This window comes from Austrofundulus limnaeus, unplaced genomic scaffold (assembly GCF_001266775.1).
Source record: "Austrofundulus limnaeus strain Quisiro unplaced genomic scaffold, Austrofundulus_limnaeus-1.0 Scaffold1263, whole genome shotgun sequence".
NCBI classification, from domain to species: Eukaryota; Metazoa; Chordata; class Actinopteri; order Cyprinodontiformes; family Rivulidae; genus Austrofundulus; species Austrofundulus limnaeus.
Genome location: NW_013953665.1, coordinates 8,948 through 26,846, shown reverse-complemented (window position 1 = coordinate 26,846; position 17,899 = coordinate 8,948). Strand labels below are relative to the sequence as shown.

The following is a 17,899-nucleotide window of genomic DNA, read 5'->3' as shown; positions in this document are numbered from 1 at the left end:
TGTATATATATATATATACATGTGTATATATATACATGTATGATGGATATGATACAGTATCCCCTCCAACAGTATTGGAACAGCAAGTGAAATTCTCTTGTTTTTGTTGTACACTAAAGGTTTTACAATCAAAAGATGAGCATGAGACAAGAGTTCAGCTTTTATTTTCTGGTATTTACATGTAAATGTGTTAAACAACTTAGGAAATATCACCGTTTGTATTACACCACAGCATTTCCAGGTGAGCAAAAGTAAATAACATTTAAAGGGGACCTATTATGCAAAATTCACTTTTTAAATGTTTTTTTTACTCAACTTTGGGTATGTACTTCTTAAAAAAAACAGTCCTAGGACCAAAAAAATGCACCCAGGGGCATATTTACTGTGAGTAAATGTATTTTTAATGTATATTAATGACAAGTTTTATACTTCCGCTAATTTGTGATGTCACAAGCCGTACGACAACCCACCAGAACCTGCGTTCAGCCCCTTATCTAGCAACCCCCGGGTGAGGCTCCTCCTCCTCAGTATAAAAAGCCATCACCATGTTGTTGTGCAATACGCAGCTCAATTCACAAGTCTCCAATAGGGCAATGGGTAGAGTGTTGGACCAGAGAGTGGGAGACCAGGGTTCAAGACCAGCACAGACACAATTTAATTATTTATTTATTTTCATTCTTTATGAACACGTTTTCTCATGTACCTCTATTGTTTAGCTTATTAAAGCCTTGTTAAAGCCTATTTGTTCGAGTTTCTGAGGTATTTTGACCGCTGCTGCTCCCTGCTCTGGTAACAGCATGCAGAGTGAGCGCAGAGCAGAGGAGGGAGAGAAAAAAAGACACTGCGACCACGACTCTGCCTCTGGGTCTCATATGGTTGTACAATGGAGCTTCTGCTATTGTTAGCCATGCTAACGTAAACGCTGGCTTTGGAGGGCGGAGTTAATGTCAACAGATTTTTGGAGGGCGGAGTTAATGTCAACAGATTTTTGGAGGGCGTTACCAACAGAGCTCATTAACATAAACAGCTCTTCTGAACGGAAGTCAGAGCAGGCAGAACTAGAAAATGGGAAATTTTARMATCTGAGAATTATTTTGTGCATTAAATTGAATGAACATGGTCTGGTAGCCCACAGACATACCATAAAAATTTCTAGGACCCATAATTGGTCTCCTTTAANTGAGAATTATTTTGTGCATTAAATTGAATGAACATGGTCTGGTAGCCCACAGACATACCATAAAAATTTCTAGGACCCATAATTGGTCTCCTTTAATATGTGGTGGTTGTAATGACTGCTTCAAGCCTGCAACACATCAACATCACCAAACTGTTGTTTTCGTCATTTGTGATGCTGGTCCAGGCTTTTACCAAAACTTCTATCAGTTTTTGTTTGTTTCGGGGTTTTCTCCCTTCAGTCTCCTCTTCAGGAGGTGAAATGCTCTATTGGATTATGGTCAAGTGATTTTTTTTTTGACCAATCTAAAACCTTCTACTTTTTTCCCCTGATGAAGTCCTTTGTTTTGAGTCATTGTCCTGCTGCACGATAAAACTCCTCCTGATTAGTTTGGATACATTTCTCTGTAATTTGGCAGACAAAATGTTTCTGAACACTTCAGAGTTCATTCTGCTGCTGCCATCATCAGTTACATCATCAATAAATATTAATGAGTGTTCCAGAAGCAGCCATGCATGCCCAAGCCATGACATTACCTGTACCATGCTTCACAGATGAGCTTGTGTGCTTCAGATCATCAGCAGTTGCTTTCTTTCTCCAAACTTGGGCCTTTCCATCACTTTGGTAAAGATTAATCTTGGTCCGCAAGATCGTCTTCCAGACCTTTTGCTGCAAATTTCAGTTTGGCCTTCTGATTCTTATTACTGATTAGTGGTTTGCTTCTTTGTGAATGGCCTCTATATTTCTGCTCTCTGAGTCTTCTTCAAACATTGGATTGTGATGCCTTCACTCCTGCACTGTGGAGGTTGTTGGTGATGTCACTTACTGATGTTTTTGGTTTTTCTTCACAGCTCTCACAGTATGTCTGTCATCAACTACTTTTTCCTTGGCCGATCAATAGGATGTCTCTTGCTCAGTACACCAGTAGTTTCTTTCTTATTCGGGAATTTCCAAATTGTTGTGCTTGCTATGTCCAATGTTTGTCCAATGGCTTTGATTGATTATTCTTCTTTTCTCAGCTTTAAAATGTCTTGCTTTTCTCCCACAGACACACCTCTGGTCATCATGTTGGTTTATCCTCTTTAACAAAAAAAAATTCAACTAGCGGCCCGCGGGCCGGATGTGGCCCGTGAGTGACCAATGTTCGGCCCGCCAATTGGTTCATTTATCTCTTAAGCCCAAACCTCTGTATTTTTTGTTTTAATTACTCTGTTATTTTAGCTAGACATAGGCATGTTTGGTATCTAGAGAAAGTTCAGAATCTTGGCTACAAGCTGGTAAAAACCATTTCGAAGAACACCCAAGACAGTTAAAACTACAAGCAGTTGAAAATAAAACTATGAAAGTGAAAATAAAATTGCTTTAAAAATTTGGCAAGTCAGAGATGTCTAAATATTTGTGGTAAATAAGAGGGGAAATGTGTTATTTTTGTTTTATTATCATTACTTTTATTACATAGGGTTCTGTATGTTGTATTCATGATTTAATGCAGCAAAATAAACAATTTCAAAGGTAACAGATCTTTGTAATATTTGGTTTAATTACATAATGACTTGCTGGATGTTCAGACCCTCAGCTGTTGGCCTGCAGTAACTGTGGCCCTGCTTTATAGGTTTAAACCCAGACCAAAAAGTAGACTAGTCATGCAGAACAATTTAATATTTGAACAATCAACCTTAAAGGCAACACCTGGTCAATAGGAAACACCTGTTAGTCACATGCTTCAATAGTTTTGCTCACTTGAAAATGGATAGGTTCAAACAAAGGGTGTTACGTTCTGAGTTGTTTAAAATCTACATGTAAATACCAGGAAATAAAAGCTGAACTCTCGTCTAATGTTCATCTTTTAAATGTCTTCAGTGTACAAAAAAAGGTAATTTAACTTGCTGTTCCAATACTGACGGAGGAGACTGTATAGGGTTATGATTATAGATACTCCTATTTACATGCATTTCTTTTGTTTATTTTTGGTAAAGGAAGGAGTTACCCGCATTGGACCTCAGGACCAATTTGAAGAACCTCACATAGGTATTTTACCTCTTATAACTCTACAAGCCCACAGTTCTAGAGCTACAGAAAAAAACAAATCTCCAGTATATGAAGGCGGTATATTATGACAATTATGTCACCATTACTTAATGCATTAGGATGTAGAAAAAGAATTTATAGCTGCTTTTTTAATAGTCAGTCATAAAATGTTCTGTTACTTTTTCATTAAATGCTGCATTGAGCTCTGAATTCATTGAGCAGCACAGCGGCTGCATCAATCTCTACATCAAAATGTATGAATGTGTGTCTGAGCTGTGTTTGTAGTCCTGCAGGGCAGTTCCAGCTGTGAGATTGAAAACCACGGGGGTGTGGTAACGCTCAGACCGCTGCCAGGCTGCGTCTGCCTGCTCAACCACAGAGAGGTCACTGAGCCCTGCAGGCTGGCTCAAGGTCAGCTTGTCTCTATTAAAAATCAAACTCTTTGTTCTCACTGTCTTGTCTCACTGTTGTTTCTCTTACACGAGACACATTCTGTATTCTGTACTGAAAAACTAAATGCAGCTGCATATTTTATTTGCTGATCGGAAAAAATCTGTTAAAGGACTTAAGTAGCATAAATGTCTGCCCTATCTTTTAAATCTGATACAAACATCAAATTAATAGCAAAATGTAATTTAAGTAAGCAGAAAAAATGTTGTATTTTCTGACCTTTTTTTTGGTGAGAACATAAGGTCAAACGCTCAGGAAATTAGACCTGTGACATGTATATCCTACAAAGAAAACATCTTAACATTTACATAATTACTTTTACTCATTTTTCACATAAATGGCATATTTTATTTTGAACTTGGTGCAACCAAAGTGAAAGAGGGAGTGAAATCAAAGGGGAACTCTTTAAAAAGGGGAGTCCCTGGTCTTTGTTTATTGACATTTGACTCTTCTTCATCAGAAACACATTTTGTCAACATTAGAAAATAATTTTTATAATATAAACAGTGGGGTATAAACAGAGGTTTTGGGCCAGACTAAGATAATGTATTTTTAAAATTACGAGAATAAAGTCTTAATATTTCCAGAATTAAGTCAAAATACAGTATTACCCAAATATAGTGGTAATATTGTTTGGTTTCACAAACAAGGAAATACTTCATTTTTTACACATCAGCATCAAATTATCATCAATAGCAGGACTTTGAAACGATTGTGCAAAGGACTGTTTTTGAAGAAAAGAACCACACGGACTCCCTCATAGGAGGCCAATAACCAAGAGGTGTTCAAGTGTTTCTTTGAATACTGTTTCTTACTCTTTTTTTTTAAGGAAGAGTGAAGCAGGAATCTTTCATTCTGTGTTCACAAGGTTAACCTCAAACATAATGCTCAGAGTCACAGCACACAATATGTTTTTAAAGGCTCTCTACCCAACACTATGATGCACATATGATCTTCCTCACTCACACTTCAATACATCTGGAGCCGTCTACAGCTAGCTACGAACTCATAAACGTAGCACTCACACACAGCAGCAAGCACACACACACATTTCATCGCGCTGAGCTCAGCATGTGATGCAGAACACGTCTCTATCTGCAGGAACAGTGATCACCCTGGGAGGAGTGCATAAGTTCCGCTTCAACCACCCGGCAGAGGCAGCCGTCCTTCGGGAGCGCAGGCGGGTAGGTGCTGCTTACCTGGAAACGAAAAAGATGCTGTTAATTAAGATCACAGGATAATATTTATAATAAGCAGACGATTAGAGGGATTCACTGAAGCTTATCACTTTAAAATGATTAATTTTTGTTTGTTTTCAGGCCAGTGAAGGTGTCTCAACCCACATCTACGATGACTTTTGTGCTCTAAATCCTGACAGAAAGTAAATATTATCCCAAACGGACAAAAAAAACTGTGTTTCCTATAACAACTTTCATCACTTTGTATATGTGTTCCATATACAGCTAAGTTTAAATCTGACTGTTCAAATAGTGCTGACACTGCAGAATGCTTTACTTTTTCTGCTTGGTGGGGGTTGTGTTTCCATTAGCCCCCTCCTTTTGAACAGTTGTTTACAGTTCAGACTCAGATGTTGCTTAGTTACTGCCAACAGTAGCTTCTGTCTGCTACTGCATCAACAAACCAAATTATTCCTGGGTCAGGTGAAATAATTGCTTTGCTTTGATTGCCTTATTACAAAGTCATTTCTCTGTCTGTGGACCATGTGTCTGTTTTTACAGTGCCAAACAACTGGAGCTCCCGCAGCAGCCGGGTGCCGTCGAGGAGCCTCCAGTCAGGCAGCAGGTGGAGGAGCAGAAACGCTACGTGGAGAGTTTACGACAGGAGATTCAGGCTGAGCAGAGACGGGTAGAAAGAGATCTGGAAAGGGAGCAGGCCCATCTCCAACAGCAGCATGCTGAAAGCAAGTGACTTATTTATTTATTTATTTATTTATTTATTTATTTCACAAATACTTCTAAAATCTAGTTTGAGATTTATCTCCTGCCTAAGCAGAATGGTTGGAAGTACCGGTAATTGTTTTATAAAGTTTTGTCCATGTGTTTGTACGTGTATATTCTCAGGTAATAGACCTTATACAAATACAAATGTGACTGGAACTCAGTCAGTTTTACAGATATTGACTTAAGATTTGGTTTGATTGTAGCTGAGACTGATCCCAACACATATTCTATGTGACAACAAGTCTTTCTTTAATATGTTGCCGTTAGCTACTCAGCTCTTTGTGTCTTGAACCACTGGATGGATTTTAATGGATGGACATCTGCAACTAACTTTTGCAACCAGTTTAATTCAAGGTGGTTGCCACAGTCAACAAAAAAATAAAAAATTAATAAAAAATTTGCAAAAATTCCTTTGATTCAGTCAATTTTACACATATTGTGCTAAAATTGTCATCATTTAAGAACAAAAATAGCCAAATCTATTGCAGTATTGTACAAAGTAAAGGATTTATTTCATGATAAAGGTCTATTTATATTATATAATGCAATAATTGTTTCACTTTTGATCTACTGTATTGATGTTTGGGGAAAATCGTGCAAAACAATTACAAACCCAGTTTTTTTTAACAGAAAAAAGCTGTAAGAATTATCACCAGAAAGCATTACTATCACCCATCAAATTCATTGTTCCATGGTGTTTTATCATTTATGTAAAGGCTCATAAAAACACATTACCTTCAAACATTCAATTACACTTTGTGAAAAGAGCAAGTTGTTACAATCTCAAGGGGATAGAGATGTTTGTTAAACCCAAATTTAGAACATGTTTAAAGGAACGGAGAACTTCAATAAGATTATTCCATAATCTTATTGATTATTATGGATAATTATTATGGAATAATCTGGAAGATGACATTAAAAATGCCAGATCGATGAGTATATTTAAGAGAATGATAAAGAATAATTTGCTGGAGACATATGAAAAGGTATGAATTGTTGTTCAAGGAGTTATACCTTTGTTCTTTTTCTTTTTTTATTATTTTTTGATTGAATTTATTTATTTGAGAAAAAGGGGCAGATATAATAAGATGTTTTCTTCTTCTGCTAACTTTCGTTTAATTTATGATTTGTATTTTTATTGTATGTTTAATTTGTTGTTTTTTTAATGAATAAACTAACTAAATTGTGTGTGGTTATAGCTTAGTCATTCACAACACATACTCTGAGCATGACATCTTGCATAAGTTCATAACACGCTTTTTAAGATTTGACTAAAAATTATTTCTCTACATAAGATAAACTTACTCTAAAACTCTGACCTGAAAGGAGGCAGACAGTATGCATGTTGTCAAGGAATGCTGGGCCTTTCTCTAAAGTGGTAGCAATTTCACCTGTATAGTAATTTAAGAATATCTAATACTAATATTTAGTTTTATTTATTTATTTTCCTTTCAGTCCAACAGTGGATTTTGCACCTGAAAACAGCAGAGCAGAGAGTCACCCAGGACTCTGGAGTTCAAGTAGACTTCCTTCCTGCTCCTCTTCTGGAGAAGCTAACGAGTCAGGTGTCCGTCAATCAGAGAGGTCTTATCATGGATTATCCGTCCCATGCAGTGAGGGTCAGGAAGAAAGCAGTCCAGGATGAGCTGCTGAAACACCACGCTCTTTGCCGAGCTGAGAGTCGCATCTATCGGAAAAAGTTGCTTTACCAGCTGAAGAAAATCACCAACAAGAGGCATCTGCTGGACGCTAAGAGAAAGTTACAGCAGCTGGAAAAAACCCTCCCTCCAGGACCAGACAGCTCAGAGTCTCCTGAGATGGGATCACCCATAAAACTGGGAGAAAATTCCTATGTTCACAGAAGACACTCGTTTTCAGCAGATCTTTTGTCCCGGCTTTACCCACAGCGCACACCTGTCTTCAGGTAAATCACAAATCAATAACAGCAACTACTACAGAGGATTAGGACCGCACTGAGGGAGAAAAACAGTTGAGGAGGTTGGGTTTCATATTAAATCAATAAGACTGAAGTGTAAATATTGTAGACAATAAATGATCAATTTTATTGACAGAATTATAAATACTATTTATTGAAAAACAGTAAATTATGTTAAAGAATATTTTAAATGAACCAACATTGTTACTTTTTCTTGTCAATAAAGTTTACTGTTTTTTTTTCTTCTGTGTGGCCCTAATACCCTGTTGTACAATGTGCTACAATGTAATACATTATATTAACGCATTCTGTACCTCTGTTTTATGTTTCTCTCATCAGTAGACACTTCTTGAAGAGAAACGAATCTACTGAACAGGCTTTAAATTCCTCCACAACATCTGATTCTCATGGCAGCAGAAAGTGGGTTTCAGATGAATGTCTTCCCCGAGAAAGAACCCAAAGTTGTTCTGGTTGTGTTTTCTCTGGAAAGCATCAGTCCTCAGATATCGTCAAACAAACTACCAAAGAGGAGTCACAAGCTCAGCCACGTCTTGGACAGTTGCAACGAAAATCTTTGCTGCCAAACCGAGACTTAAAGCTTCGGAACAGATTGGACCAGAACGCAGCAACCACACTAAAAGCTCCTTCTCCCACCTCCTCTAGATCAGTGCCAGCCAGCAAGGAAAATAAACAAATAACCAAAGCAGATAAACTTGCAAAGAGCTCTTCTTTAAACGATAAGGGCTATTTTTACACAGATACGAATGAGCAGGAAACCATCAGGAAATCTCGTTCTCATTCTGTGGGACCCAGAATAAAAACAGCTTTGTCCAAAGTTTTCAGGAAACCACCCTCAGGTGTGAAGGGAGGTCGAGTCTTTAAGCCTCTTGGCAGGATGACAAGTAAATTTCACTGGAGACGAAGAGGCAGCAAAAGCCTTAAAGAAACTAAAATTAATAAATGTGCCATTAAAACAGCGGTCTCGTGTGAGGAGCTTGATCAGAGGGTTCAGACTGAGAGCCACGGACAGAGGCGATGGCATAGCACCGAGGCTCTAATGAACAGGAACATCGTTTCAAAAGAGCGGCAGCAGGGATTGATCAGATGGGTCGAAGAGCAAGAATTAAGGAATGAAGGAGCGTCAGACTGCGAGAGCCTTTTCTCTCTCGACTCCCTGTCCTCTGCTTATGCAACAGCCCTGGCAGAGCAGCTGAGACATGAGGAGACGAGTGAAGCAGAGAGCGAAGACAGCGAGATGTCTAAAGATTCCTTAACTGTGGGGAACAGTGGGAGAGTCCCAACAGTGAAGAGATGTAAACAAGCAGTGGCACCAGTTTACTCACTGGTGACGGATTCTGCTCCATCAGCTGTACAGAAATGTAAAACTGCAGAGCTCTGCTCCCAGAAACTTACTGCAACCCAAGCAGAGGTACACTGGGGTCAGCAAACCTCGTCAAAGGCAAGACAAGTCGATCCAACTTGGAAGTCCCCTTCTCAGGTCTCAATAATCACAGATTCCAGAGAGAGAGACACTGTAGATGAACTCACAGAGGACTTTGGGAACTTGCAGACCACTGGGACTGGCAACCCTCTCTGCAGTGTGAAGGAGCCAGAAAACCTGCAGGTACTCACTGATACCTCCTGTTCAGAGGCAGCTGAAAGTCAGAAGGTCGACAGGGATTCTCTGCCCTTACAAAAGCAACTAATGGTGCAAAATGCTGAGAGCAGCATGAATCTCTCAAACTCACAGAGTGGATCTATAAGAAATGATTGTATATCAACCAGCACTGAGGATCTAAATGTTACAGCTCAGGAAAATAACCTTGTCATGTCGAGGGAGTCTCGCGCTTATGCAACCTCACAAGACGTCCTGAATTCAGGTCACCATGAGGATTCAACGTGCTATATGGAGCAATTACAAACAAATAAAATAACTTTAAGTACAAATACTTCAGTCTGCTTCTTCAATAAAACACTACCTGCTTCAGATCAAGCTGTTTCACTGACAAACATTTCCCAAATCCCCGAAGCATCATCAGTTAAATCTCACGAGTCAGCAGATGTCCTTAATGGGATGGTTTCTGACATAACAGTGTCTCGTGATGCTGAAGCGTGCTGCACAAATTTTCTTTCTACAAGTTCTGCCATCGGTGTTGAAGTGCAAGATGGCGTCCCTGCTGCTTTAAATCTGTTCAAATCTTCCTCTAAAGAGAAAACACCAGATGATAGAGAAGACCTGAACAGTTTTAGAGATGAACGGGACAATTATTTTGCAAAAACAGAGTCTGCACCAGTTACATGGGATGAAACCAAAAGCACTGAGCTGCTTGTTGCTCCGCAGCAGGAAGCCGTTAAATTGGGTTATAAAACTTCCAGAAAAAGGAACAAAGACCAACAGATTGCTTTAACGGGTGGCCTGAAAATACCAAAAAGAAGCAGTAGCAAGGAGGTTGTAACTTTGTGCTGTACACCAGGTGACATCCTGGAAAATATTTGGCCCAAGGACCAGAAAAACAATGTTTCTGTAAAAGAGCAGTTTGTTGTAGAACCTGACAGCAGAGGATTTTTTTCTGTTGGTGTTAAAGGCAGTGCTTCAGATGAGATTAAGAGTAAAGAACAGCAGCCAAGTGGTCAGATCTTTGAGGATAAACAAGCTACCACTGCTGGAGACAATGAGTCAGCTAAAAATGAAGCTAAAGCGCACAAGAAAGGTTATGAAGAAACAGAAAATGGAGAATGTCAAACTGATAGTTACAGAAAGCATGAAGGCAGTGCAAAGCACACCTGCAAATCAAATGCCATTTGCAGCGCTATTGATCTAAGAATCTCTGAAGTGGTAAAAGAGCACATGAAACGGTCAGTTATTGGCAGAGATGGTGCTCAAAAGTGCTGGAGTCAAAGTGGGAATTCCTTGTCATCTGCATGTCATTTTAGCTTTGATGGAGATGAACTCAAGTGGACAGAAGAACAGCTGAACGCTGAAAAGGTCAACGATGTGAAAGAAGGAATGAAGTTCTGTGGAGGTCCTCCAGCGGAGAGGGTGATGAGCAACAACACATTAATCACAACTGAGCAATTGAAATCAAATAGGCCAGTTGAGCTGAAGAACTTCCTTGAACGTTGCAATTCTCAGGAAAACCCAATAAATGAAAGAGTTTCACCTCAAGAAATAAATGAAAGAGATGAACAGAAAGTAACATCTCTTAATCTGGTCCCCAACAACATTTGTTTAAAAAACTCGAACAGTCACACCAGTTCAGACGTTCCTAATTTTAATTCTGACCTCATTCACCAACTTCAGACTCAAACTTCAAACCCAAAACATCATAAAATACCCCATGAAACACCTTCCACCAGCAGACACGCAGATAACTATGGCTGTACTGCTTCAGACGATGGCTGCACAAAAGCAAAAGCCAATTATTTATCCAAACAAAACTCACCAAAGACGATTCAGCATTGCCAAACCAGTCCTGTTATATCTGACGCTGTTGAATCCTTAGAGTTAAAAGCAGACAAACATCACTGCATCCAGTTTACTCTTACTCTTCCTGTCCATGAAGGAAATATTCACCTGAACTCCTGTGCACAAGCCAAACCTACCTGTAGTTCTGCAACATCCAGGGAAGCCGTGATAAACACAGCTGTTGCTACATCAGGGAATCCTGCTCTTAAGAATAAAAAGATCAAGACAAAGAAGTTCAGAAAGTCTAATGAGACTTGTTCCACTTCTGACTCGTCATCAGATGAGGATGAGGATGGGAAGAACGCGATTCAATTGCAAAACAGCAGGCTGACTCCTAAATGGGTTAGTAAAGGCAAACAAGAGCTCCAATGGACAAGAAGTAGCCATGAAGAACTGTCCCCTTCACTGTCAGCAAACAAACCTAAAATGACAATCTCTAATAGAATCTCAGGAAAAGGAGGGGCTTATGTCCCAAAAAGACTCTCTTTTCCTCCCCGAGGGGAATTGCACAGAACAGATGCAGACAAAAGTCTCTATGCAAAGAAAAGTGAAGCAAATCATAAACCAAAGTGTCAGGATTCTTCTATTCATTTTGCATCCAGTGACATAAACCCATATGTTCACCAGTGGCAATACGACTCAAACCAACACAAGAGCCCGGTATTTGGAAGTGCAGCTGATCTTTCTTCGAAATCTCCACTTTTGAACAACTCTGACAGACGTATGACAAGATGCTGCAGTGCCGAAAATGGTTTAAACGGACAGAATTCTCCTTTTAACTCCCACCTGAGTGCGTATGCAACCAGCAGGGGGCTTTCCAGTACGCTTAGCAGCATTGAGGATTATAAAAAATCGTCTGAAGACTCTCACAGTCGCTCAGTTAACAGCAGTTCTTCAGGTAACGATGCTGCTGGTGGTTTTGACACCAACTCCAGTCAGGTGGATGAAATCATGCTCGTTTATTCAGAGCAAGAGTCAAAAAAGAGCAAATCACAAAAAAACAGGAGGAGGACGTGTGAAGACAGTACTCAAACGGAGTGTGCCGCGCCGAAGAGGAAAGGTCTTCAAAAAAAGAGCAGCACTGACGTTCCCTCGGCTCAGAGAAGCAAAGTGGATGTTAAAGAATCTCCGACTTGGGCCAGTATGGAGAGCATGTCAGCTCACCTCACCAAGCTGATTGATAGCACTTCAGATCTGCTGGGGGACATTCAGGGGATGAGGACGGGTGACGTCTCCAAGTCTAGTTCAAGTAGCATCAACGTCTCGTCCAATGAATCCACCAAACAACACAGCTCAACTCAGACAGCCTTAGATGTTGGGATTCAGACTGAAGAGGTTACTGAGGTTGGTGTTCCTCCATTGTCCAGAGAGAATTACAATTCTCATGAAATTAATGTGATTGTGAAAGTCATCGGTTCCGACACTGTCCGAGTCTCTCAAGAACAGAATGCAGACTCTGTGATGAAACTTAAAACTCACACAGACGTAAGGAGGCAGAGCATGCCAGACCAGAGGCTGAACAAGTCAGTGGTAGACCCTCTCAAATCAGTTGATTGTCACAGACGTGTAAAGTCAGCTTCGTTTCGACCTTTAAAGCACAGCACACCGGAGTCTTTGGGCCGCAGAAGTGTGGCAGTGTCTGAAATCTCCACCAGATCATCAAAAAAGTGCTGTCAGGAACATCATAGCCCTGATTCAGCAAAACACCCATCTGCTTTTTTGCAAAAATCAGCTACCTACAAAGACCGTGCATCGTCTCCCATTCGTACTTTAGAAACAAGATTACAGCTGAGGCAGGGAGGAAAACAATCACATTCAAAATACAAGGATTCAAGGCATCCCTCCGAAGAAGGCAGCCTTACTGTTCTTTCTGTGTCCGATGACTGTTCAAGTCCCAGGCAGGGCTGTGAACTTTCCTCTTCTAAACCAGAAACTAGATTATTTGAGAGTTGCTCAAATCTTCAGGAATCAGAACGGTGCTTCCTAAGCCCTCGATCGTTGCTGGATAAATATACAGATACTGACAACAGAAACTTGAGCTACAAAGATCCGGATCAGTGCAGCTCCAGATGGCAGGTGACCTCCCAACAGTGGAGCACCTCGACTACACAGAACCACGTCTCTCCTACATCGAGACACATTTCTGTTCATAAACAGAACTTCACAGTTGATTCTGGGGATTGCTGCACAGAAGATGACCTGGTGTCACTAACACCCAGCGAGTGCAATACAGAAGTCCTTGTAAGCATCAAACCTGACGCCAACGTGTCCGCTTGTGAAGAACGTCAGAGAGTCCCGGAGGACCTGCCCATGCACAACAAGTTCACTAACTGGTCGGGCATCAGCCACCACCAACAACCAAAGAAACTGACCAGTGAGCTCAAAAACTGTGCCGAGTGTGGCGAGATGGAGAGCTCGGGTTTAAACGTGGAGGCGAGCGACAGAAGAGCAGCAGAGATAATGAAGCTGCGACAGGAGAGGGAACGAGTGATGGCCACTGTCACCCTCAGGACGGCTCTGACACCTCTGACTGTGGAGCTGACAGAGGCCAAGCTCCACTATGGGCTGGGAGAGACAGATGCTTTGTTGAAGATCCTCTCCCCGAGGTCCAAAGAAGAGCAGCAACCACCGACCTCAACTCCCACCAAACAGCAGCTTTATGACAGGTGAGAAAGAATTACACTGTCAAATGATCTAAATACATTTTATTTGGACAAATTGACTCCAAGTGCAACAAACACTAGCTTATAACATACACTCTGCTCTAGAATTTTATTTATTTTCTAGTTTCTGTTAGAAAAAAATTCTTTATCCTGTTGAGGATAGACCAACACCTGATCTAGCATCTAGTACTTGCTTTGATTGAGTACTGAACACAAATTCATCATTAAGTATTATCTGTCCAAAGCCCATACTCTACATGTCAACCCCTTCAGATGTCTACCTGTTTACTGAATAGGGGTGTCCCGATACTAGTTTTTCTCAAACCAATTTTGAATAAGAGTACTTCAGTTAAGATATTTGCTGATACTGAGTAATTACTGAGTTAGAACATAAAAACAATACACAATAACTTTAAAAACACATTTATTTTATTGTATGTGGCTCTGCTTTATAGGACTACAACCCATTTGACTGTATCAAATATACAGCATGATTTGTACTGTTGCAAAATTTTAGAATAAACACAAATAAAGTTTATTTCAACTTGTATAACCCTCTGAACATGGAGCTGACAAATCTTTCACTTGAAACATAGACTCTAACTAGGGCTGCACCTAACGATTATTGTGATAGTTGGTTATGTGTCGATAATTTTTTTTTGATGAATCGATTAGTTGATTAGTCACTGTTATTTCTGTCACAATGTCCACCTATAATTCCTGTTCTAGCCCCAGCAGATCTCACCCGCTCACACCTGAGAATGTCTCCGTTATCCAGTCTCTCTACCGTAACATAACAAGTTCCCATAACAATTTTAAATAATGACCCATAAAATTTAAGCTTAATACTGTAGCTTAATCACATTTTCTAACATTAAAATCATAAAAACAATTAACTACAAATTCAACTGCAGGTAGTTTTCTAAAACAGCTAATGTACAAATAACTCAAACTAGCAGCCTCTCCCCAAGCTTGAGGAGCTTTTAACCTGCCTGCTGCCAAAAATAAACTAAAGAATAACTTTGTGTAAAGTGGCATTCAAGTGCACAAAAATATTACTGGATTTGGCAACCCAAAAGTTCAAATAAGATTTTAACACACACACAAAAAAAGAACGAGACAGAATGGATTATTACTATAATTCAGTGATTTAATATGATGGCACTTACTGCTTTAGCTAATGTTAGCATAACTGTATTTCATTGCAGATACAAATGAACATTTATGTGGTTAAATAATATGAATATTCGATATTAAAATTCCATCTTGACTATTTTTTTAATAATCGACATAACTGATCAGTGCAGCATTAACTGCAACACATTCAGTGAAGCTTTGATACCATTATACCAGTATCAGCATTGGTATACTGGTATCAGTTCCAAGTTTTGGGGAAATTTGTACAAGTACTTGTAAAATACTGGTATTAGGACACCAATAATAATGACATTAAAAAATCCACATACTTGACAATAAATCCTTAGTACTCTCACACAACACAAACTTTATTTACAGCATAAATATAATGTTGAATGTAGATATATATACAACTGAAATATACATTTCAACCAAGAACACGCCTCACAGTCCTGAACAAGCATCAGAGCTGATTGGTTTGATATGTGTGTCCGGTCAATCCACATGATGCTCTGGAGAGATCATAGATCAAGTTGGTCAAAAGAAGAGGGCCTACACAATCTTTTAACACCCTAGTGTTAATGTTAGAGTTCTCTGAATGCAGAAATACATCACAGCGACCTGCAGGCGGGCCGTCATCTAGACATATAAAGAAATAGAAGCTAAGTTTTGGAAAAATTTGTGAGACTTTTTCTGTATGCCCATCGTCATGAAAAATGGGGGAAATCTGTGTATTTATAGACAGTCCATAAGACTAGACATGTTAGAAAGCCAAGTATTTGTGCATACGGGTATTCAGGCATTTTAATTGTTTATTCTTAGGCATCGCCGGAGCATTGAGGGTTTGAAGCAAGAGAGAGAGGAGCGACTTCAGACGTATCAGGGAGTCCGCAGACTGAGTCTCAGCAAACATCCATGCAGCCCACGACAAGAAGTCATTTCCTCTGCTGTTATGCCTAACCTGCGCAAAGAATACCCTCAACAGCACCCCCAAGTGATCGATAGTACCAGGTGAGATAATGTACAATCACTAGAAAAATCTTAAAGCTAGTTAGTATCTCACTAGCTTGAAACTGCTATTAAACGGCATTCTGAGAGTGTCTCCAAAATGTTGCAGAAGGTTTGCAGGGCTTCTCAGGTTCCTCGTCTGAGCTGCAGAGGCTTATCGCTTCAATTTTGAACACATTAGAAAAAAATGTGACAAAAAAATCATGCGATTGATTGAAAAAAAAACATACCATTAATAAATATCTGGTCCAAATCTGCCTCTTTTCTTTTATTTCTAAGTTGTACTTCAATAAATTTAATCATATTCGTGGGGGAAGTTACCAAGATCGGACAAAGTAGACTTGAGTTGGGCACAAAATATTGTGCAGTTTCAAGAATAAAGTTGTGCAAGCTGTGTTCACAAATATAAGTAATGGCTTTCACAACTGTTGCTCAAATCAAGGCCATAAAGCTCAATGATCACGAAACATTCAGAATTTACTGAGATTGCAACCAATTATTTGCCAATTTTCTTTCCATTTTGAGCCCCAAAATAGTTCCCTACAGTCACAGCCCAGTGTGGTACCACTGTTTGTGTTTTTTACTGTAGTTGTTCATAAAATAATTTATATTTCAGGTTAACAGATCCTCCGATAGGAGAGGCACAGTTTCCACCTGACATTGAGCAACTGTTGTGGGACTATGGCCGAGCCCGGGAAGAAGCCAAAACAGAAATCGCAAAGGCACGGGAGAGACTGCGAGAGAGGACGGAGCTGGAGAAAAAGAGACTCCAGCAGCTTGCTGTTTCTCAAGATGTGAAGGTCAGTTTTTTGTGTGTAAATTCAGCCATAATTAACTTTCTCCAAGTGTTATATGACATTGTAGAGAGCAATTAATGACACCCTTTAGGTATGCTTATAAATGTTTTCTTTAAATTAAATGGATTTTGTGTGTAATGCACAGTGGAAGATGGTACAGTCCTGACGCCTGTTGACTTAATTTAACCAGGATGACCTGAAGCATCGGACCAGAATTAGCAGCAGCACTTTGTGCACAGGATCCAGTCTGAGTCTCTCCTCTGGACTGACATCAGGGTACAATAGTAGCAGCACTGCTCAAGTGAAGTTTTGGAACAGACCAGTTTTAAATGGAAAGGTTTGCTTCTTAAATTACAATGTCTGCACATCTGTAGCGTTTGATTATTTTTTTTATACATATATGAAACAAAAAGTCTCATTATATCGTTGATGCTTTCCTCTGGTTAGATCACAGGAATCCAGGATGAAGGATGTAAACTTTGGACATGGTTTCCTTCATGTGCTTCTCAGAGTGTGAAAACACAGCGAACATGGCTGTCAGCCCACGGTAACGTCAGCACCATCACTCATAAAACTCAAGCAAACATTTCATGTTCAGTTATTCACTGAAAGCATCTCAACTTCTGATCCTTGTAGAAAACATTTAGGTAAAGGGACTACTGTAACAGGCAGCATTCAGAAAGGATATATTAAGAGTTTTGCCCAGATATTTTACTGATGTTGGTGATTTTAAGAATGCCAGTGCATAAGTGCTAAAGCAATATGACTAGGGTTGGGAGGTATTGATCATTTTCATACTGTGGTATAACCTTTAGAAAATACTGCGGTATAAGGTATTACAGGGGTGGGGTGTGGAGTAATTAATAATTAACAGAAACAGCTGTGAGCATTTACATGCCTATAGTGTCAGCTGTTCTGACGTTGCTGTCACTCAGAGCAGCAGAAGAGGTGTCACAGAATGTTTTTGCCCCTTATTAAGTCCAACAGATCCAAATAAGTCCAACTACGTTTTTCTAGGGTTTTAGGTTTCAAAATAATCTGAGTCTTACTATGGTTGTTGCACGCTTTTAGCGAGGAATGTCTTTTGCCAGTAATGTTTGTAGTTCTTTCCTCATCTGCAGGAAGGAGATTGCGGGTTTCGTAAAAAATAAAAAAATCACAAAGTTTAAATCTGAAAGGAGTGCAGCTATTTGTTTGACTTAAAAAACTTGCAGCTGGGTGGTCCCTGGAGCTGTCAGTCAGCGCTACACCGACCATCTTTTCAGGAGCCGACGAC

General features: G+C 39.7%; 1 protein-coding gene across 6 annotated transcripts in view; it reads left to right on the top strand.

Annotated features, from left to right (window-relative positions):
* The window catches only part of stard9 (StAR-related lipid transfer (START) domain containing 9), a 51,453-nt gene that overhangs the window by 24,837 nt on the left and 8,717 nt on the right, over positions 1-17,899 (top strand). For 4 of the 6 annotated variants that reach the window (XM_014031504.1, XM_014031501.1, XM_014031505.1 and 1 more), the window contains 11 exons: positions 3,154-3,205; positions 3,491-3,616; positions 4,757-4,839; positions 4,975-5,036; positions 5,395-5,576; positions 7,072-7,540; positions 7,892-13,684; positions 15,641-15,829; positions 16,443-16,626; positions 16,814-16,960; positions 17,071-17,170. In XM_014031504.1, coding sequence (XP_013886958.1) covers positions 3,154-3,205; positions 3,491-3,616; positions 4,757-4,839; positions 4,975-5,036; positions 5,395-5,576; positions 7,072-7,540; positions 7,892-13,684; positions 15,641-15,829; positions 16,443-16,626; positions 16,814-16,960; positions 17,071-17,170 — 7,387 coding nt within the window. Of the gene's footprint in view, positions 1-3,153; positions 3,206-3,490; positions 3,617-4,756; positions 4,840-4,974; positions 5,037-5,394; positions 5,577-7,071; positions 7,541-7,891; positions 13,685-15,640; positions 15,830-16,442; positions 16,627-16,768; positions 16,961-17,070; positions 17,171-17,899 lie in introns of those variants that run through there. The other 2 variants (XM_014031502.1, XM_014031507.1) reach the window with 2 other exon arrangements.